Genomic DNA, 22,614 nt, shown 5'->3' with positions numbered 1-22,614 from the left:
ATTAACAGAACTTTAATGGCAACTATTTTGATGACTGAAAAATAGTTGCCAAGTCTTTTATTAGATTAAAAATGCCAAAAATTAACTCTTTTCAGCTTCCCAGATGTGAGGATTTTCTGGTTTTCTTCTATGATATTAAACTAAATAACTTTGGGTTTGGGATTCTGAAATGACAGAGGTATAAAGAAGCAAATGTTTATGTTGTTCGCTGTCTTAAAATAGAAAATAGGTACAAAAAGGCTCTCAGTCCTTCTGCAAATGAAAATGTTTCTATTTATTTCACACTGAGCTCAGAATTATACTTTTATCTGTTCCTATTTAGGATGCCAGCATGGAAAGGTAGTCAGCAGATGCAGGAAGTTGTATCATTTTCTAATACGAGTGAAGTTTTTGTTGACATGTTCACTGGGATTCTTTCACAGGTTGTAACAGGTCGGCTCGTCATAAAAGTTTGATATCAAGTGACGCATGTAAAAATGAGCAAAGCAGGGGAAAATGAACGACTGGGAAGGAACTAACAAAACCTTGAGTGCTTAAAAGACAAAGATCCCTCATTTATCTTAAACAGTGTTGGAGGAAGTATTCAGTTGTCTTTCTCAAATAAAAGTAGCATTACCACTACGTGAAAATACTCAATAAAAGCAAAAGGAAACTATGTAAGTATTAGGGAAAAAAAGGTTCTGACAACAGATTATGTTTACTGATGCATTCATGTGAAAGTAGCATTTATTCTTGTAGTAATTTCAGGTATTTGAAATACTTCTTGGTGGTTTAATCTTTCACAGTGGATCACTTAATAAGATGATAAAAATGTTTTGCATGTCAAATTTTAGGAGTCCTGAACTACGTGGAGTAAGGTGAGTACTTGAGAGGTAAAGGCTGATAAAGACGGTGTAGACCTTCATCAATATCTGGTGATTTTAACCCCAAAGTAAACCAACTTTTGATTTTTTCACTGTTGCAGTGAATCAATCTAATTGCCAGAATCTATGATGGTAATGTAAGTTTCTGTTAACCCCGGATATGTTGAAACTTAAGATTTCTTTAGGTTCAGTTTCCTGTTTTTCTGTCGTGATAATGCTCTGCTTATGTTCTGGTTAGGTTAAGGCACAAAACCACTTGGTTATTGTTAGGAAAACATCATGATTTGACTTATCTGTTTTTTGTCAACACAAACGCAGCTGAGATGCTCTGACTTTCTGTCAAAAATATCATGTTTTTGTTGCCACAAGCCAGGTTGTAAACTGTCCCCTTAAAAATATCCAGTGGTTTCACAGTTACAAATGTTGTTGATGAAGGTTCAGTCAGTTACAAAATGTTGAAATTTTGAACTGCGGTCAGTGCCTTGTCAGCCTTGTCCCCCCCTCCCATGAAAATCAGGTCATAAAACACACAACTTGATCGTGATATGACATTTTGTGGAAATGTGGTACGAAGCCTATTGCACATAAAATTGCGAAAAAGTCAGTGGTTTGCAGGAATGATAACTGTCAAAATTAACTGTCAAACTTTGAAATTAATGTTTTCAAGTATTTGAGATATGCATATATTTATAACATAGTTCCAGTTGTACTTAATGCATTTAACTGGATTATTTTTATGACAGGCTGTTTTATTTTATATAACTTAGAATACAAGCGTCACATCTATTCATTCATATATAACATGGTGGTGTTATACTGATGTCTGTTAAAGGTCAACATAAAGCGAGTGTGGAAAGGGGTTAACGGTGTGGGGTATGGCCAGATTTTGGGTTTGTTCAAGAGTAAACCTGTCAAACAGCACGGACACATGAATGGATCCTCACTCTGTGACACTAATGCTCAGTCTGGGAGCTGAATGATTTCTTTCTTTTTGTTTTTACACAGCATTTTTGTGGTGTTTATTTCCCCCCCCGTCTGCCAACTTCAACTATGACTCTGCTGTTTCTTTGTTCCTTTGTGGAAAGAAAACCTGCCCACATTTGCTTTTGTTCAAGACGGGCCACATTTTTTCAGGTTTTGAAATTGAGCACCGACTATTTGATCTTGTTGAAACTTGCCTTGTGACTCATGATCACAGAGGACCCACATTTCCAACTTACATTATAATTATTAATTTTTTGGATCCAAATCGTTTGCTGAACACATTTAAAGTCCCAAATATTAATGAGATTTATTTTAAATACTTGTGCACTTAAAACGAACAAACATTCTTCAAAAGAAAGAAAAGAGATCCACAAATAGCTCGACGAGTGCTGCTGCTGTAAACAAGGAAAAACAAACCTTTGATCAATAAAACAAAGATGCATTTTACAGTCTCACTTATAAATATACAGTCTTAAGATTACCAAAAGATCCAGTTGTGTGACAACAATATAAAAATGGGAAAATTCATCTTAATGTTAATAACATAGTAATACACTTTCTGTCATTGTGTCCGAACGTAATTGAACTCTTGCCTCAAAACAGATTTTATCAGCTTAAGACCGGAGGAAGGTGCAGACTGAATCATAATGGAAGATCAGTAAAGTTAGTAAACACACTGAAGCAGAGCTTTGGAGGTGTGAATGTTAATGGAAACCTTTTCAGCTTCCTTTCTTATCTACAATATGATTACTTGGTTTTATGAGAGAGGAAGATTTGAGCTACAACACTTAAAGCTGTAATCTTTGAGATTTTCATTAAATCAAATCCTATTTTTAAATCTGTAGTTAGAGCCCTAGAGATATATCTGTTGGCTTGTCACAGATATAGCGGTGTCGGTGTATATGTTTTCTGATATGCATCAATAGGAAAACTCTAAAAACTTGTTTTTAAGGGTTATAAATGCAGGAAAAGATGCTTGGGATCATTTTTAGTTTTTACATTTCAGGTTAATTTTACTGTTTCAGTGCACTGGTGTCATTTTAGACAAGAAAGTTTGTTGTTAAACAGAAAAATGTTTTGCATCTGTGACATATCTTTGTCAAGATAAAAACAAACAAAAAATGTGTGTATGTCGGCTGATATAACGATAGCTGACTTTTTTACTTTCTAATATTGGTATCTGTATATGAAGTAGCGGTCGTAAATCAGAAACAGAACCAGTTGTAAGTTGATAGAAACAGTCCACCAATCCCGGACCTGAATAAAGAGATTCACAGGAAAGGATGCGTCTCACTGATGTTTGCTTTCTTCACACTGTGTCAGAGCTGTATTAAGCTACTGCTAATGTAAACTAAACATTTTTACTGCTACTTCACAATAAAAGCTTTCACTGTGGAGGCGTTTTACTGTGAAAGGCAATTTTTTTTGTAATCACAGTTAGCACTGGCTGCTCCGAAGAAAAAGACACTGGTCATTTTTGGCAGTTTTTTTGACAGCTGATCATTAGTTTTTGTATTGTATTTGTATTTTTTGACTGTAAACAGATGATCAAAGTGTCTGCAGTTGCTTTTACCACCTTACAAATTAAAAGGAAACCAGGATAACGAGCCAAGTTGTCTGTCCAAGTGTTATGATATTAAAAAGTCTTTAGAGTTGTTTGTCTCTTAATGCCGCCTCCGCCATTCAACCCCACCAGCGCTGCTTGGGAGGAGGAGCCATCGTGGGCTGTTCGACGTCGAAAACAGACCCTTGTCCGACCGACGAGCAGACGTAGTACAGGTTGACGCCCAGCATGACCAGTATGGGGAAGAAGGAGAGGCCGAAACCGAGGCCCCTGATGGTGCTGCCCAGAGAGAGGCAGAGCCAGTAGATCAGCCTGCAGCACAGAACACAAATAATATGTTACAGATGAGAGGGAAGTACTCAGACTTAGATCTTTATTTCTGTTTGATGTAGATTTATAATCAGCTTGATTTGGATAAAAGAAGACAAAAAGATCTGATCACTACCCACATCATCTCACACACCCACTCTCCCTTTTCAGCAGGAACATTAGAAGGCTTAGCTCCTTCAAGTCTTTCATCTGTTTTTGTGTCAAGTGCGTGGCGATTCAAAGGATCTGGATTAACAACCTAATTGATGCTTTTTTACTTGTCGTAATTTTCCCTCATCAAGCTTGTGATTATGCCGGAGAAGACTTTTCAGAGCCCACAGTCGTCACAAACTGTCTCTGAATGTGGTTGGTATGGAGAGAATAGCAGATATGTTAAATGATATTAATATAGATCCTGGAATGATTTGGGATCAAATGAGGAGCTGCCTGTCAACAACATAAATTTGCATTTAAATGCAATATGACGAACACGATGACGCTGTCGGCCTGGTGGAATCATATTTTATTAATTCTCTCGGGCAAATCCTTTGATCACCAGTGTAGATAATTAAATAAAATCTTTAATTACATGATACTCCACTGTAGTCGTGCCTCCCAACTTTCTAACTCCAACTTATGTGTTGTTGCATTGGTTTATCAGTATACTGTAATGTTTTACCTCAATCATTTAACATTTTTAGCGCTTTAAATTGCCGTTAAACAGCCTTTATCTTTGGCATTACATTCTGCTTGTGCGTAGGAATACGGACGTTGTACGGTTGAGGAAATGTAGTGCCAGAGGAAAAGGCTTTTTAACGGCAAGTTTGGTTTAAGTGCCAAAAATGTTCAAAACATAGCGTTCACTTAAACTGATACATATATTTTAGGTAGGACTTATTTTAGGTTTCAGCAGTACAATGCTCTGCTTACTGCCTACCACATCAAAGGACCCGAACTATCCCTTTAATGTATAATCCAGTATAAATGTAAATGCAAAAGAAAAGATAATAATATGAAGAAAAATAGAAGAAGAAACTACACAAGATAAGAAAAGGGAAGAAGGAAAACACGACGGAAAAGACAAAAAGATTCTTTCTTGTAAACTACCAGGAGTGATCAGACGGGTTTAAAACACATTCCTGGTTTAACCAGTTTATTCGGAAGTGGAAAAGTTGACTGTTTCCAAAATGACTTGTGATTCTTGTCTATCAGCGATGTGAAACTTTACACAGTTGACTCAAAGTAATAACAGGAAGTTGTTCTTAAAGTGCCATGAACATTAACAGACGGACATTTTAGTTAATGAGTTACATTTTTACTCCCATACTCAGTCAGCAGCGTAGATACTATCATTAACGTGAGGATATGTATTTGTATTAATTAAAGGCACTAAACAAAGACAAGGAAATATAACGAGGCATATCTTGCCCTCAGCTTCACCAGTACAACGATGGGTACTGAGAGAGACCACAGTGTGTCGGGCGTCTCAAAATATTAGCTTCTGACAGGAAGATGTCGACTTGAGCCGGCTTGAAAATATTGTTCTCTACAAAAAAGGGGGCCCCGCAGAAAAACTTTGAGAACCACTGAGGTTACAGATTTGTGAATTACTTTCCTTGGCTCAAAGAAAGTTTTACAAAAATAAATCCTCCTAATATGAAAGAATTAATACGCCTTTAGATGTGGCAAAAATATGATTGAAAATAAATATCATCATTTAACATATGAGACAAAAATCTGTTTTTATCTAACTTTGTATTAATCCCACTATTTATTTACTTCCCAATTTAATTTAACTTTTAAGTAAGCAAAAAATATAAAACAATAAATTTAAAAGTAAATAAACTACATACATATACATTACATAATACATTTATTTTTAGTATTATTTTTGGTGTATTTATTTTGATTCTAAATTTTGATTTTGGCACTTTCAGTCCTCCATAAAGTTGTACTACTGATAGAAAAAAATGACTAAAACTACAGAAACACAATTCTTTACTCTCTGGAAATTAAATGTGCAGCCTGAATTTCTTTTTCTTGACTTAACTCACTCTGAATCTCTGAAACTTGCTGATAAACAACACTGAGACTTTATCCTACACACGACAGAATCATCTTTCCCTCCACTTCCATAGATTTAACACATACCTGCCGAAAACGAATATGATGGTGAGCAGCGGCACCAACTTCACCAGGTCCTGGCTGACATAGGTTGCCATGACAGCGAGCTGCAGGAAGAAGAAGAGGAAGAGAGCCAGGGATTCGTTGATGTAGTGCCAGTGCACCGCCACCTCTTTGTTCACCTGTTTGCCCTTGTAGAGGGGCTGCAGGGCCCTGTAGCGCAACCGGGCGATGCCCAGCACCAACACGCCTGCAGAGACACGGGGGTCAAGATAACCTGGTTTTAGTCTTTTCTGCCTACATCTCAGTGTTTGTTTCAATACATGACCACATAGTGAAGTCTTACCGAGCAGGATGGGGATAATGGCAAAGAAGGAGCAGCGTAGAGTGTACACCACCCGGAGGGGGGCGCTTGCAAGCACCGGCGACTCAAAGGGAAGGAGGGCGTAACCTCCCCACACCAGGAGAGGGAAGAGGATCCCTGCAGCCACCAGCGTCAGAGCCACCTTCAGTTTGTCACCGCACAGATCATCACACAGATCTGAGGAAGAAAAGCACAAGGATTATTTAATCCAAGTGATTTGTTTTAACTGTAATCATTACCTACAGATATCTTTATTGGGACAGGAGGAGACAGCGAGACGCAGACTGAAGTCATAGCATGATTCATCTCAAGACATGTAATTACATCTGATTAAGGAGAAATGAGAGCATTACGCTGCGCTGCTGGGCTCAGAGTGCAGTGACTCACTAACTCTCTGAGTGAAAATGTGCTCAGCAATCTGATGCGTGACCAATTAACCAAATGAAAGTTGCATGTTGATTTTTTTTGCATATAATAGATAATGTAAAATCCACAGGAGCTTATGTGTCCTTATTAAAATCAGTCCTTCGTCATTCCCCATCTCTTTCTCCCTTTTTTTTCTGTCGTCTCTCTACTGTGTCACTAATAAAAGGCTTAAAACACCCATAAGTCCTTTTTCACAGCAGACATTTTGACCCGTCATAGCAGGAAAAGCTCAGGTGTTACTGATTTGAGGATAAGCGATCGTGACAGCATGCCGATGAGTCAGCGTGACCAAACCCAGGACCCTTCAATGGAACTCAAACATCATTAACTTCATTATTTACACCTGCACCTTTTCTTAGCGTGACACGTCAAAATGTCTTCTGAAAAAGGTTAGAAGTGAATGCTGTGAAAACATCTGTGACTTGAGATTCACCTGACAAGAAGCATTAAAATCACAACCATACTGACAGAGACTCATCCATGAAACAAACAGTCAGCAGCAGACTTGAATATTATGAGAAGAAGATATGTGGTTGTTTCTAGCAATTAAAAAAAGTTTTTACTAATCAGCAGCTGTGTAGCGACTTCGGGTTTACCAAAAGCACTTGAACGCTTTTAGCTGCTTAACATATTCATAATTCATTCATAAATTCAATTGGACCAAAAGTAAACTAAAAAGGATTCGAAGTCTTAAGCAATCAAAATCTCAGGAGGGTCTTGAGTCTCATTCCCAGGTCATTAAATACTCATTAATATTTGGACCAGCCAACCCAAAGCAACAGTATAATTGTGATTTTGCTTTCCCATGGATGCATATTATGATCATAAAACATAAAAATAAAAAAAAATTACAATGATGATTGAGGTTTAATTTAATTCAGTGTTGCAGTCTAGAAACCCCTGAGCATTTGAGTGTGTTTTTTTTTTAATTGTGTTTAGATTAATCAGGGTTTAAACCAGAATAAAGCTCTCCATGGCTCTTTATTGTCTGATCTCGTCAATTCACATAAATTCTCTTTATATTATGATTTGTCTACTTGCTTTACTGAATGTATTTCCTTCTGCAGTCTGGTTTTCTTTTTTGTTTCTATTTCAGCCACTTTATATATTTTTATGTCATAAATATATTAGATCACATGTAAGTTGTGTAAAATGTAAGTGAAAAGATTACAAACCTTTAGAAAAAATAAAAACTACGTGTTTCGACGAATAACATCAGTGAGTAAATGTAGGATTTTGTGTGGATGTAGGGTAAATCCATGTCTCTGATTGGCTGTTCCTATTCAGGCTCAACAGATTATCTACTGTTTACTGTTTGCAGGAGTAATATGTGTGTCTTGTTGCTTACAATCAACAATTTATGCATGTAATTCTTAATAAATATGGGCCCAGATGTAGCAGAGTCCAGTTTGTGTCTTATACTCACAGTACTTGTCGTCCTGTTCTGTCCACTCTGGGTAATAGTGCCTGGCTGACTCAGGCTCCTCCTGCAGCTCCTCGTTGACGTCTCTCTCTATGAACAGCTTGCTCTCCTCAGGAATCTCTCTACTTGTTGGACGCACTATTGTGACTTGTGGAGTGAAACCTGGAGCTGCTTTCTCTGAGATCCAATTCGACTCTTCTTCTTCTTCTTCTTCCCCCTCATCTTCATCATCCGCCAGCGAGCCTTCCCCTTTATCATCTCGCTGCACATCGATCTCATCATCCCTCCACCTCTCACCCTCAGGCATGCTCTCCCTCCATTTGCCCTTTCTGACACTGTCTGCCTCCTCTGACAGGTCCTGGCTACCTCCGCTAATCCCCGTGTCCCTCTCTTCAGACTCAGAAACTCCTTTTTCTGACCAGGCTTCAACGTTGTTGTCCGTCTGAGGCATCTTGTCTTTGTCTCCGGGCCACGGCAGAGTTGTGGGCTCCAGATGAGCTGAGCTGGTCATTTTTTCCCCTTCATCCTCCTCATTTAAGTCCTCTTCTTCTTCTTCTTCTTCTTCTTCTTCTTCTTCATCTGTAATCTCCCTTCCTTCCTCTGTACGGTCACTATCTTGTGGCTTAATTGTGGCTATTTTCTCTGCAGCTGGATCTGCAGGAGGAACAGCCACCTCATCTGAGATTGAACCACCTTGGCCAGACATTCTTGAGTTTTTAAATTCAATTTTCCTCTCTTTTCAGTCAATACCTGTTGCACTGTCAAGAGTCCGTTAACAAAGCTTCTTCCAGTTGCTAAAAGTCATTTTTGGCTTCATTTGTTGTTTTTTCTGTGAGGGGAGAAAAACAAACAAAACAAAATGTGAGTGTGCCTTCAGCTTCACAAAGAAAATCAAAGTTCACTGTTTATTACGGGTGTGTCCTGACAGGCCAACACGTTGTAAAGAGCGAGCTAGAGTTTGTGCAGCTGTCTCCTCAACCTGAGTTTATGTCAGAAAATTATAGATTGCTTTTGCTATAACAGGGCTCCAGATTAACGTTTTACACTGGCTGCACTTTTTCATTCAGGCGTACCCGGTAATACAGGAATAAAAGGTGCACATAAATTTCAGGTGCACCAGAGCTACTAATGTAAATGTTCAGTCATCATTTGACAGATTTTTTGGTGGACGACCAAAATAGTCGCACCCTGGGGCCCCGTATAACCTGTTTAGCCTCACTGAATGGTGAAAAATAAGACTCCCAACACCATAACAATTATAGCAATAAATCCAGTGAGAGTTAAAATTAGAAGATTAGAAATCAGGATTAAGTCTGATTATTTGAAGGAGATAACAGCATGACATCTTCTCCTTTTTTCACCACTATTAATAAAGTCAAAACCATTTGTTAAAACAAACCATATACATCTGGTACACAACACTTATTTGATCATTTAAGTCACTTTGCAGAGTCAGATTATTCGGTGTTGAAAGGCTATAATTTGTGACGTGTAACCAGTCAGATAATGTTGTGGATAGGACATTGATTGACACCAAAGAGTGGTGACTCTGCAAAGAGAGGATGCTTCATGAGAGCCGGTATAATTCATTTTATCAGCAATTGGAAAAAAAGAAATACCAATTACAAAAATTTAAAAAATACTTATTATCAACCCTGATAATTGGCCCGGCTGATAATCAGTCTGTCTGTAATTGTTACAGATGAATTTTTCCATTAATCGACCAATCGATTGATATAATATACTCTGATGTCAACGTGGGGAGTATTCCCTTGGACTCTGCGCTGCAGTTCTGAGTTACATAAATTCATATCGCACACATAAAACACTACAAAGACAATAAAACCAAGTTACATAAAGCACCTGCAGAACTACACGTTACAATACAGGAACACTGCACAAACCCCAGGCCAGCTGCTGCACAATTCACAATTACAATTACAATTCAAAACTGATAAGAGATGATGCTTACTTTAAAACACATTACATTCAGACTGACACATTTCATTTGAGTTTTACTGGCTATTCATGCACATGCAGATATAACTAATTTTGAGTCGTGCATTTCCAGGTGTGTCAGAAGCAGCTCAACCCACCTTTGTGATATCTGCGCTGCCAATTATTAACAGAAAACTAACAGATTAACAGTTACATTTCAGTAATAGAGTGAGTAAGGAGCTATATCAACATGGCTGCATTCCTGCTCTCTGAAAACACGCGAGACAGCCTGGACTTTGTCACAGACAGCAGCTGTAAAATGAAGCTGATGTGTTGTGACTGAGATGAAGCTGGGAAGCATGGCTGGATCTGTTCACATACAGATTTCATGTCTTTAACCACAAAAATAACCCTGTTGGATCTACTTATACTGTCTGGGTCTGGTTTCAGCAGAGAGTTGCAGGTGTTTAATGTTGACTTTTACGCTGTATTTCTTCCTCAGAGTCAACTTTATTTAACTTTACAGTCCTTGTCTTACTTTTCCTGTTTTAATCACTCCTTAATTAATGCCTCACAATACTGTACAAACACTGGAAAAATCTTCAGTGTGGGCCTCTGCACAAACTACTGCTGGAGCTACACATACAGGAAAAGGTGTTTGTTTGCCAACTTTATAGTCCAAAGTTTGTTGTGACAGGTGAAGGTTGTACAGAGTCGTTTTTAATCCTGTATCTACACTGAGGTGAAGCTCATTAGGCCTGTTGTGGTGCACCGCACTGAGGAATGTAGTCTCAAGCTAAAGGCTAAAACTTTTTTAGCATCTTTGTATTTATGACCGAGTTTTGCGACACTTAAACACACAACCATATCGGAAAAAAGTAATGGTGGACGTACCTGTTTTCACCCCGAAACTATCCGTGACTTTGTGTAAACGCAGAGACGTCAGTAGTGCAGCTGCTCCTCTCAGGTGAAGTGAAAAGTAACCCGGCAGGTGTGACCAGGTACTCAGTCCATTCTTTCAACACAGAGCAGGAAACCGTGAAGAGGTATCACTCTGTGTTTTTTTTCTCTGCCTACAGAAAACGTCACCGCCTTTTGTCGACTTTGACGTCACTCCGTTTCTTCTTCTTCTTCTTCAAGGTCCCAAAGGTCGCTTGTCTCCGTCTCTGTGCGGGTTTCAAGCGCTGAAAAGGCCTGTAATGGATCCTCGGAGGCTACAGGGAGGCAATAAATAGATAATTGTGCTCTCAATTTAATGATTTACACTCACTCTTGATAAAATAGCCAGTACTCTTACTGATGTTTTAGAGTCAATGTGACAAAATTGTATGGTATAGATTTATAGATTGTATGCTCGACAACTACTTTTTTATTTAACAGATAGTGGTCTTATTGATTTGTACCTAATAAATTGAATCAGTCATGCTCTCGAATTTTTGCTCTTCATTTAAATATTTGTGTTGCCAATTTGATCATATGCTTAATTTCAACCTGATTTAGTAAATTGCCTTCTTGATTTAATAATTCACACTATCAATTTAATAAATGTAAATATTATCATGTGTTCATGATCAACCTCAGTCTTTCGTTAGGCACCTTCTAGCCTCAATCATTGACTCACGGACATGTTTGTCTCTACAGCGGACTAAATCATTTTTCAGCCCTATTTCAATAATCTTTTTATTTCTTTTTTTAATACTATATTTGCCATTTTTTTTCCAATAACACTTTGTCCTTGTACAATTTTTCTATTGTTTTCATCTATATGGTAAAATGAGCAATCTACACTCATGCCATCATCATAACCATCTCATCTGTCAATGTTAATACAAACTGTGAAAGTTGTGTTTGTGAATCAGAAAGTTGACAAAATTGTTTGGTATGGACACGGGGTGCCCAAATGTTGTCCCACAGAGGGCCAAAACTAAAATTAAATGGTGGGCCATAGCCAAAATCAGACACCTATTGTAATGTTATGATGCAAAAACAGTATTAGGGCCTCAAGTTTTCTGAACTGTCTGACGTCCTGCACGGTGTCACTCTGCTACCAAGCTCAGACTATGAAAAAAGAATAAATTATCTGACATACTTAGAGAACAGTATCACCTCACAAAAATATTAAATGGCATAAACACATTCAATTTTAAATTAATTTTTCATTACTTTCATTGGAAACATCTGGCAGGTCAAAGTGAACCTTATCACAGGTCAAATTTAGCCCACACTCCCCACTTTGCCCAGCCCTGGTACAGATTTATAGATGTTATGCAAAACAACTTTTTTTAGCAAAGTGAAAAAAGACATCCTCCTGCAGCTACATGCCAAGAGACACTTCATTTATGCACAAGTGTGGACCTTTATCTGGGTCCGTCTTGTTTAATTAACAAGGAAGTTACATATTGGGACAGTGCGTTGTTACTTTTGCAGTAAAGTAAAATTGCTATGGAGTACACAGCCGAAATGTAAGCACTGAAGGCATATATTATACTTAGATCATATATAACATCTAAAAAGTAAAAACGACTCTCCTTTTATGATAAAAAATAAAGCTACTGTTCCCTTAAGAAAGATTTCCACTTTTTTACAAACTACAAGGAACCTGAATCGAACAGGTTTTATAGTTTGGAGTGATCCATCTGTCAAAACACACACAACCTTTGCTTCAGCCTGACTCAGGTGCATAGCACATCAGTCAAGTCATCAGACAGGACTGGTGAGGGTGGAGCTGCCACCCACAAACTATAATAACTACTAAATACTGCCTGTGCCTACATCATTACGTCATGTAACCTGTATATAAACAAACAAACAGGGACAGAAGGGGACACCACGCTGTAGAAAATAAAACGGCAAGATCAACATTTTATTTCAAGAGCATAATCTCAACAAATTATTGACTGCTTGTTAAAACACACAAAATCCAAATATGTCCACTTAAAATAACGTGACTTCATAAAGCCAGATCGAATTTCAATGTGATTTTTAAAACTTTAAACCTCCATTTTTGTCCTCGTCTCACATTCTTTTTTTTTTTTCCTTTTTATTCTTTATATTTTTTTACATGACAACTTGACACACAGAAGCACAATTTGGCATTTCGGAACTTCAATTGTTTGATCCAACCATAAAGGTGTGTTAGTATCAGTTAAAATGATGTACAAGTCATGTCACACATTTTTTACACTAGGTGCTCAAAAACAGGTAAAAGAATATTTGTGAAATCATCTCATTTACTTGAATTTAATCTCATGACAGTCCCAAGGTTATAAAAAAAGGCTTCACAGTTACACGTAAACATTTAGAGGACAGAGTGAAATAACTACTGCAACTCGATAACAGCTCGATTAAAAAAAAAAAAAATTAAATGGTACATGTGGAGCAGGAAATCTTCAGGGCGACTGTGAGCGGCGAGAAGGCGTTTGATACAGATTTTTCTGTTCTGTCGAGGAATGGATGTCACCAAAGGCTGATCAGTGCAGGACAGTAACCGTACATTCAAAGCTTTGGCAATTAAGGCAAACAAATATGAAGACATCACAAACTGTAAAATGGCGTTGAGAAAATTATGACATCCCTTAGATATATTTTATCTCAAACTCTCCTCACAGATGCTCCATAACAAGCCAAAGTGAAGCTCAAATTTTTCAGAATCTTTACCAGGACAAAGAAAATAATCATTCTGAATTACAGTGCAATTTAAGTAACACAAACTACTAAAACAAAGCCTTACTCAAATGTATTTTGTGTGGCTCTAGTATTGATTATCCTCCATTTCTGTTTTGAGCATTTTCTCATTTGCCTGCGATACTTTTTTTGACCCCTTGGGGGAATTGGCGCACCGGCATATCAGTATTTTCTTTTAGTTTTTGGTCTCTACCAACTCTTGAGGGAAACATCGGACCTTTTAGCCGCCAATTACTGCACTATCGTCCCCGGCTAGTTGCTAACTGTCTGTCCGCCGTCTGGCACTGAGCAGCTAGTGTACTGTTGGATATTAGAGCTTTATTTTCTCTAAAAAAGTATTTTCCGCTGTGGCATAAAATTATGCTAAAAGAACATAAAGAGCGAACCAAAATAGTAAAGTTGTAGCTGAATTCCTAAAAAATTTGCTATAAATAATAACTGTTTTAAGATTGTTAATTTTAAAAATAATCCAATGACCCTGAGGCAACTTAGTCACCCCTTTGTTAAATGCCAAATGCGGGTTTAAAAAACCAACATTTTTTGTTATCTTATATATCAAAATTCTTCTCCTTTCTCTTCCTGTGAAACATTATTTTGAATTAATTATTTTAAACTTGGAGGCATACTTTTGTTTTGGCTCGCAGAGCAGTATCATTAGGAGGAGTGTGTCTGGATATAAGTTGGCAAAAACCTCCCTTATACTCGAGCCTTGTACCAGTCTGTATTTATATACTAGTTCTTCATAAGGGAGAGAGACCGATGAGAGAAAAGCTGAATAGGAAACTGCACTGAGTTACAGATGTTGAGGCCAGCCTGGATGGGACATCACGATTTCAGCGTTCTTTAGCTTCACTCTTCTGTTTTCTCTCATCTCTCCGACAATTGTTTGGACTATTTTTTGCATCCAAGGTCATACTCGAGCAAACGTTTTACGGATACAACTGAACTGATAAACACTACATCTGAAAGTTAAATGAAAACTGGACCAATCAATCTGTAATAATAAACTCTACATGCCAGTTCTAGTAAAAGATTATTAGTACTACGGCTTACTCAGATGACGGAAATTAAGTATTTAAAAAAAAAGCAAAAAAAAAAAAAAAAAAAATCAAGCACAAGAAAACATGAACAAGTTAGTCAGGAAAACAGGTGCTGCTGAATATCTAGCCTACCTGACTGACAAAAAGTTAAAAACTTGTGTTTTCATTGACAAGATTGTATTCAATGTTTAAAACAGCAACTACTACAGCAAATTTTTTGGTCAGACCGGGATCGTTCATCAAGCCTGGCTACTAACTTCAAAGCTTGCATCCTGAATCGTTTCTTCAGTATCCTGCTCGATGGGCACCGTGTCTGTTTGCTGCTCCATGTCTGTTTGCTGCTCCATGTCTGTTTGCTGCTCCATGTCTGTTTGCTGCTCCTCTTCTACCGGCTCTCCTTCACACTCCACTCCAACAGCAGATGTATCGCTCTTTGAATGGTTGGAGAGTACGCTGTCAAGCTCTGCTTCACTTTTGCCTTTATTTTTGTTGACCGAACCTTTGGGCCGACCCCTTTTACGCGGGGCGTCCGATTCACTTTTGGGAGTACTTGGAGGAAAGCCCCTTTTTCTTGGGGATCCATCACTGGGGCTGCTTGGTGAGGATGGAGAGGAAGCCCCACTCTTGCGCAAGTGAGCGCCCCTCTTGGTCTCTGACTTGCGAGGACGACCACGACCCCGGCGAGGGACTGTGGGAGCTCCCTCTGGAGGATCAACACGTGGGTATTTCCTCGGCCTTCCAAGCGGCTTCCATACTTTTGGCTTGTTCCGTTCCGCAGTTGACAGAAGAGGGTATTTCCTTGGACGTCCCCTTTTGGCTGGTAGTTTTCTTGGTCGACCAGGCCTCCTTATTGTGGACGGGATTGCTGTTTTCCGAGGTCGGCCGATGCTTACATGCACCTTACGCGAGAGGCTATTCTTGTTTAAAGAGCCTTTAGGTCGACCTCTTCTCTTGTATTTTTTAGAGGCCAGTTCTTGTTTTCTTGGCCTACCCCTTCCTCGCTTAGGGACCGTTGAGATGCCATTCGATGAATCTGAATCCACCGTCACCTTCCTGGGCCGACCTCTTCCCCTTTTCACTGAGTTTAGACTCCCATTAGCTTCCCTCTTAATGGTCACCTGTCTCTCTAACTTCGGTGTCTTACTGAATGATCCTTTCGGTCGACCTCTTTTTCTCGGCGTTACAGAACTGCCCTCATTCTCTTCTTCACTCGTTAAGCTTTCCAACTTGCGCTTTGTGGATCCTTTCGGACGACCGCGTCCCACTTTTGGTGTATCGGAGCCACCATTCGGTAAGCCTTCACCATCAGACTTTTCAACAGTGCTTACGCTGAGAGACTTTCTTGGCCTGCCTCTTTTCTTAGGAGTATGGTCTGTCGTAGCACTGTTTCCATCACTGGTCTGTTTCTTGGATCCTTTCGGCCTCCCCCTTGCCCGAGGAGCTTGCACAGAATTATCAGCATCTTCGTCCCCTGATCCTTGCTGCTCCGTGTGTTTTGTGAGTTTTGGACGCCCTCTTCCCCTTGGAGGCTGTGTGGACCCACCATTGGAAATGCCTGAAACCAGCTCCGTTAGGTTAACGTCTGTAACACAAACCTTCAACTTCTTTGAGCCTTGCGGCCTCCCCCTTCCTCTTTTAACTGGACTGTTGTTGGATATGTCTTCACTGGTCTCTCCCTCATTGTTGGCAGCATCTCCTTGTTCTGCTTGTTCTGCTTTTTCCGTCTCATCCGTCCTTATTTCCTCTTCCATACTGCACCTGCAAATTGAGCAAGTTAAGTTCAATATTAAAAGATAACATTTTTATGTGGACAAATCATTTTTTTCAAATAATGCATCTACAGAGCCTGTAGAAAGGTGCAGAATAAAATTATCTCTGTTCCTTAAAAACATTATCACGACTGTGCGTGTGAAATCGCTGAGTTCTGCATTATGCGCCTAGCTAGCATTAGCAATATTAACGTTAGCTGGAATTACCAATGTTAACAATTGCTAGCTAATGTTCGCAACGTTAGCTAATGCAACAAACTGGCAGCCACTTGAGATGAATCGAACGTCACAATGGTGTTGTGATGTGAATGAAATGGAAGGGGGAAATGGGACGCCACATTAAGTGTCTGAATGTTATCAATAACTCCTTCACAATAATAATCAACTGATGTGCACATTTAGCTACTGAATATTAATATAAGGGTTTGTGACAGAGCAAGACTTCTTTGGTGTTTGCACAATTTAATTTTGAATGTAGAGCTGAATGAATCACAAAATGCAGACAGAACAATAGTAAAGTCATGCCATGTCACAATCTAAATGTTTCCTGCTTTAACAAGAGCTGCAACAATCAGGTAATTCATTTTCCAAACCAAAGATTTAGGATAATAACAAGAAGTGCGGTGAAATAAAATAGATGTAATAGTTTTTATGACAACAAACTAAGTAGTAGTATAATTGATATATAGACAAGACTATGGCCAAAAGTCACTGACACCCCTACTAATCATTGGGTTTGGGTTTATCAGTTGCAGAAAATCTAGCACATATCCATGAAAGCTATAAATGCGTTGTAAAGACTCTGTCTCTTCTTTTCTGTGGTGGCAATATGCTGTCAACTTAATCAGCAAAAATTTAATATTCATGTTTTATGTCTAGTATATTGGAGACATGATTTAAAGGTAATACAGACCACATTAACATTACTATGATGAAGTAATATGTTAAAGTACACATTTTAAAAGTTGTTTCTGTAGCTAAAGTGCTTAATCGCTGACATGTATCTTATGCACCTATAACGAAATTACTGAGTCTTTTGCATGTATTTATTTATTCATACAATCAATGCATATTATTAATTACATTTAAATGAGAGCTTATGAACCTATTTACTTATGTTGACACAATGATTAGTTTTTAGTCATTTTAAGCCTATTTTTACATTGTATTTATAATTCTGCACATTACCTATATCTACAGATTATACCTGTTGTTATGGCTTATAAACATTCTCCTCTTTAGTAAAGTTATCATGACTGGAAATCTAATTTTTAGCTAAGACACATTATTAATACTCTTTTTCTAAAAAGGCAAAAGGGAACAAACACAATCTACTTAAACAACCTAGTTGTGCATATTTTTTAAAATTATTTGGAAAGCAATTAATAAACGTTTGTATTTTTATTATTATAGAAAGGATGGGTTTTGCACGGCTATGTCTATTTTCTGGACTACAATCTTTCAACGGCGGGAAGGTGTATGATGATCAAGTGTTCAGGAGCCTAGCAATAACACGTGCACATTAAATGTCGCTGCATGCAAATGATAATTTAATATTCTTCTGCTACAATAAAAGATCGAAACATGTGCAATTTATTTTAAAACACTTTAAAACCTCATGCATTCTCTCCTGTAGCTTAAAGACTGTAAATGTGGTCTATTCGGGCCTTAGTAACCCGCTTTGACTATGGACCAGATTGTTTTCCAGGTAATAGTCAGTTTCAAAATCGATGGCGATGGAAAGTGAAGCTAGCGGTTCGAAGCGGATAAAATACTGCAAACAACAGAGAGCGTATCTCACCTGAAAGAAATCCTCTGTAAAAATTCAGCTTAATTTTCCATAAATTATTGATTCATCAGACAGCCCGTACAGTGAAAGTGCGCGTTTATTGTTGTTGTGATGGCTGTTTAAATTTGCGATCGCTTCCGGGTGTCCGTGACGTTTAGGAGGCTCTGAAGGAAACTGCGCCACAGCGTTATAGTTCCGCCTCAACATCCAGGCTGTTGCTGTGATTTCTCACATAGCTGTAGCCCACATACAATATGTATACCCATTTTAGCTGTGACCTTCTTTAATCTTTACACACTGCTATTTTACACATCAACTCATTCCCTCAGGTGTGATTTATTTTATTTTCACTGCAAATTCCTCTTCCTTCTTTCTGTTTTTATGTTATTTGATACAGGTAAAAACAAATAAACGCATGATGATCAATGAAATACAGTATATCCTCACAAAATGACAAAAAAGACAGTTGGACAGGGGAAGGAAAAAAGTTAAATAAATAATTTACCATAAAATAAAAAATAATTGTAGCATCACTACAGTAGTTCTATAATTACATTTAAATAAATTAAATCATAAATTATATTGTGAAACATAATTAATTAATTTTTTATACAGTCCCACTCCCACTTCACTAGAGCATTCTCCCATTTTGTGTTATGCTGCTTTGTCAAGGTTAGTTGCAATTGTCTTTTCCAAAACATTTTGGCTTTGCAACATGTTTAAAATGTATTTTAAAAAATAGCCAAAAAAAATATACAACAAACTGGGTCTTGATTGAGCTTTAAATATAAATATTTTCCCCGAAAGAATACTTGTATTTAATATCTGCGGACAATTTTCATCCAGAATCCCCAACATAATGTCATCTCCTCATTTTGTTTGTGACTATTTTGATTCAATTATTATGTTGCTGTGTGTAGTAAGTAGGAATTTTTACTGTTGTTTTTATATGCGTTTTTTAAAGTAGATACTCATAATATATATAGTACACTAGATATTTACTTTGCCTTTACTTAAAATGGAAAATCACTGAGGGCTGGCCCTCATGTACAATGGTGTTGAGTAAAATAGAAAGACAACAATAACAACAAGTTTATAAATACTGTTCATAAAAAAAAACAAGATACACGATACAATAACAAATACATTAGACGAGATTTTGATTGTGGATTTTATTACAATAAAGGGTTATAACTTTTCAGGCACTTTGTAAAGAGTCCAAGTGGTCAGGGCGTAGAAACCAAAAGATCTACCAAGCTTCGTACAAACTTAAGGAACTTGTGATAATAATAATAATAATAATAATAATAATAATAATAATAATAATAATAATAATAATAATGTATATAGCCCTTCTCTAAAGTTATAAAATGCTTCACAGAATAAAGATTAAAACAAGCTTCACAGAATAAATAGGCAAAATACAAAATTAAGAACATTGGTAGGTTAAAAGTCATTGAAGTGAAAGTAAATGGTAATTGGACCGAGTCTAAACTTTAAGTTCTTCACATCTGTTCTTGTGCTTCTGCTCAATTTCCATGTGAAATAAATAAAGTTTATTTTTGATCTCAATTATAAACAAGAAAAGGAGACCATACCACTGAAATACGTATGTTAAAACACCAAAGTCTAAATTATACCTCTCAACATCATGTGCTGGATTTGGATACATCAAAGTCTGTGACACCCTTAAAAAGAAAAATTCTCTCCAAGTACAGAACTATCTGCAGTAAAAGTCACTAAAATACTGACATTAAACTGAGCAGTTGCTCTGATCATAATAAGCAACTGTTATCAATTGAAGATGCTTCATTTGGTCACATGTTCAGCATTGAAACAAAGAAGGTGCACCAACTGTGTTTAATTCTGGCTTGTTGAAACTCTAATATATTTTTTAGAAGCAAACTACCAACAGCTGTTAGATAAATGACAGTATTTCCCTCCATAATGAAACAATAAAGTGTATTTATTGTTGTGTCATTTCAGTTATAATCTTATATATATTTTATATTATGTAAGTGTTTAACTTTAATATATGCTATGCTTCCTCAACAAAGTACTGTGACTGTGGGTCTGTAGCTCAGCATCGCCCCCTACAGACTCATTTGTTAAATGTAAATAATTATTGGACAGCAGTGAAACATTATGAATGGTGCACGTAGGAAAACATCTATAGTGATGGAGGAAACTAAACCCTGGAATTACTATTGGGTTGTTCTTTGCACCATTTTTGCACTACTGCAGCGGTATCTATGGTGTCTTACCCATGTCCATGTCCATGTGGAGTGAGCCTGACATAACATACAACAATCAGTCTGTTATAAGACAAAAGGTGGATGACGTAGCAGCTTTAATGTAATGAAAGTGGAACTCATAAGTAATGGAACACACACTTGATGTTGGCTGTTGCCTAACTTTATTTATTCATTCATCAATAATCAGTTTATTTTGTTAAGTTCAGTGTAAAAATTCCAAAAAGAATTGTACAAATAATAAACCTTTACCAACAAAACATTAACAAATCAGGAGCAAGAAGAAAAATAACAATAATAATAATGATAATAATAATAACAGAAGATACTGTAGATAAAAATGGCCATCCCTTTTATTTTTACCTTTTTTTCTTCTCACAAATTATATAAAATTCTACATCACATACTCAAATATAATCAATGACAGTCATCTTAACTTGTGATGTTAACGTTATTCAATTAGATCATAATGTCACATTTATTCTTCATGAATTCTCTTCAATTAAACAATATTTGAGCACCAATTCCACAGTTTCACTTACTGAAATACACGTCTGCTTTAATAAATATAAAAACAACCTCTGTAGATTGTCAGGTTAAAGTCTTCTCTGGCTTTGCACATGACTAAATATATATATTTTTTTCCAATCCTGAACTTCTGCAACTGCTACTTTATACTTACACTCCACTACATTTTAGTTACTAGTGACTTTGCAGATTGCATGCTGCAACAGAGCCAAAGTAGCATATTTTTTTTTATTAATTCATTTATCGGAAATCAGATTTTTTTAAAAAACACTAATTCTATAAATGTTAACCTATAATATGAACTGAACTGAACTGAACTATAATATCAGATACTTTAAGACACTCCAGTATTATTCATATAAGTCTTTTTGTTTTTACTCAAGTATAGCTATGGGGAACTTTTAACAACACTGCTACTGCCAAACTTTATTTTGAACTTTATACGTATGTATTTATCTGCAACTGACATTTCTGAGTCAGCTCACTGACTTTGTGATTCTTCTCTACTTGTGGTACTGTTACACTGAGTATCGTGTAACTGTCACTAAGTGACTATAAAAAGTCTAAACTTTGTATTGTTAAGTTGATTGCATAATGAACATGCAAAAGTATTTTGTAAATATGTTTTTTTAATTTGAAAAGTCTTCTCCTATTGACATTTTGAAATGCAACTACCTAACAATTTCACTTGAGCCACAATACCTTTATTTATCCAGTGTTGTAAAAAGTACCCAGAAGTCATACTTGAGTAAAAGCAAAGATTTTGTTTTAAAATATTATTTTGGTAAAAGTGAAAGTCACCCATACAAATAACACTTGAATTAAAGTATTTAAAATGAAATGTATTTAAGCATGAAAAGTAATTTTTCTGGCAGTAAATGTACTTAAGTATGAAAAGAAAAGGTTAAAGTAAATTATACATAAATTTACATTATTGGATCCTATATTCAGCATTGTCCTGATTATCACAATCAGAAAATCCGCTACTTTGGCTCTAATGCAACACGCAATCCGCAAAGTAACTAGTAACTAAAGTTATCAATTAAATGTAGTGGAGTAAAAAGTATAATGTTTGCCTCCAAAATGTAGTGGAATGGAAGTATAAAGTAGCAGAAAATGGAAATACTCAAGGAAAGAACCTCAAAAAGTACTTGAATAACTTTATATAATTAAAATCAGCCTACTGCTGGAAATAAAGCATGAAAAAATGAGGAATATAAAGTTCTTAATGCCATTATAGATCGATATAATGACTGTGGAAAATCATAACTCCTCTGTCCTCCTCCAGCGGCAGTATTAGCTGAGTTTATTCCACACTTTCACGTTGTTTTAGCCCCTTCTCGTCTTTCCTGTGCCTCTCCACAGAGGGGAACCATATTGACACTGAGAGAAAAGCATGAGGGGGAAAAGACTAGAAAAAAAAAGGCTAATTAGAGAGAGGCCGATTATGTTGCACACTGGACGAGGGGGTGGAGTATGAGGTAAGGGCAGATTGATGAGGTCAGCATCAATAAGAAGAAGAATGCAAGAGAAGAGAAAGAAAAATGCAAATAGTGT

At 37.1% G+C, this 22,614-nt stretch overlaps 2 protein-coding genes across 2 annotated transcripts; both read right to left on the bottom strand.

Annotated features, from left to right (window-relative positions):
• Positions 1 to 2,128: 2,128 nt before the first annotated feature.
• Positions 2,129 to 11,008, bottom strand: tmem79a (transmembrane protein 79a). The gene is made up of 5 exons (XM_073483819.1): positions 10,890 to 11,008; positions 8,061 to 8,886; positions 6,191 to 6,385; positions 5,872 to 6,094; positions 2,129 to 3,723 (listed from the first exon to the last, which is right to left on the bottom strand). The coding sequence occupies exons 2-5, from the start codon at positions 8,761 to 8,763 to the stop codon at positions 3,531 to 3,533; spliced, it is 1,314 nt and encodes a 437-aa protein (XP_073339920.1). The 5' UTR covers positions 8,764 to 8,886; positions 10,890 to 11,008; the 3' UTR covers positions 2,129 to 3,530.
• Positions 11,009 to 12,828: 1,820 nt separating this feature from the next.
• LOC141011174 (uncharacterized) lies at positions 12,829 to 18,401 on the bottom strand. The gene is made up of 2 exons (XM_073484425.1): positions 18,290 to 18,401; positions 12,829 to 16,477 (listed from the first exon to the last, which is right to left on the bottom strand). Exon 2 carries the CDS (start codon positions 16,468 to 16,470, stop codon positions 14,959 to 14,961), a length of 1,512 nt encoding a protein of 503 aa, XP_073340526.1. The 5' UTR covers positions 16,471 to 16,477; positions 18,290 to 18,401; the 3' UTR covers positions 12,829 to 14,958.
• Positions 18,402 to 22,614: the final 4,213 nt, after the last annotated feature.

The sequence above is a fragment of the Pagrus major genome, chromosome 16, assembly GCF_040436345.1.
Source record: "Pagrus major chromosome 16, Pma_NU_1.0".
Lineage (NCBI taxonomy): Eukaryota > Metazoa > Chordata > Actinopteri > Spariformes > Sparidae > Pagrus > Pagrus major.
Note: the sequence above shows the minus strand (reverse complement) of the source record. Positions and strands in the feature narration are given on the sequence as shown.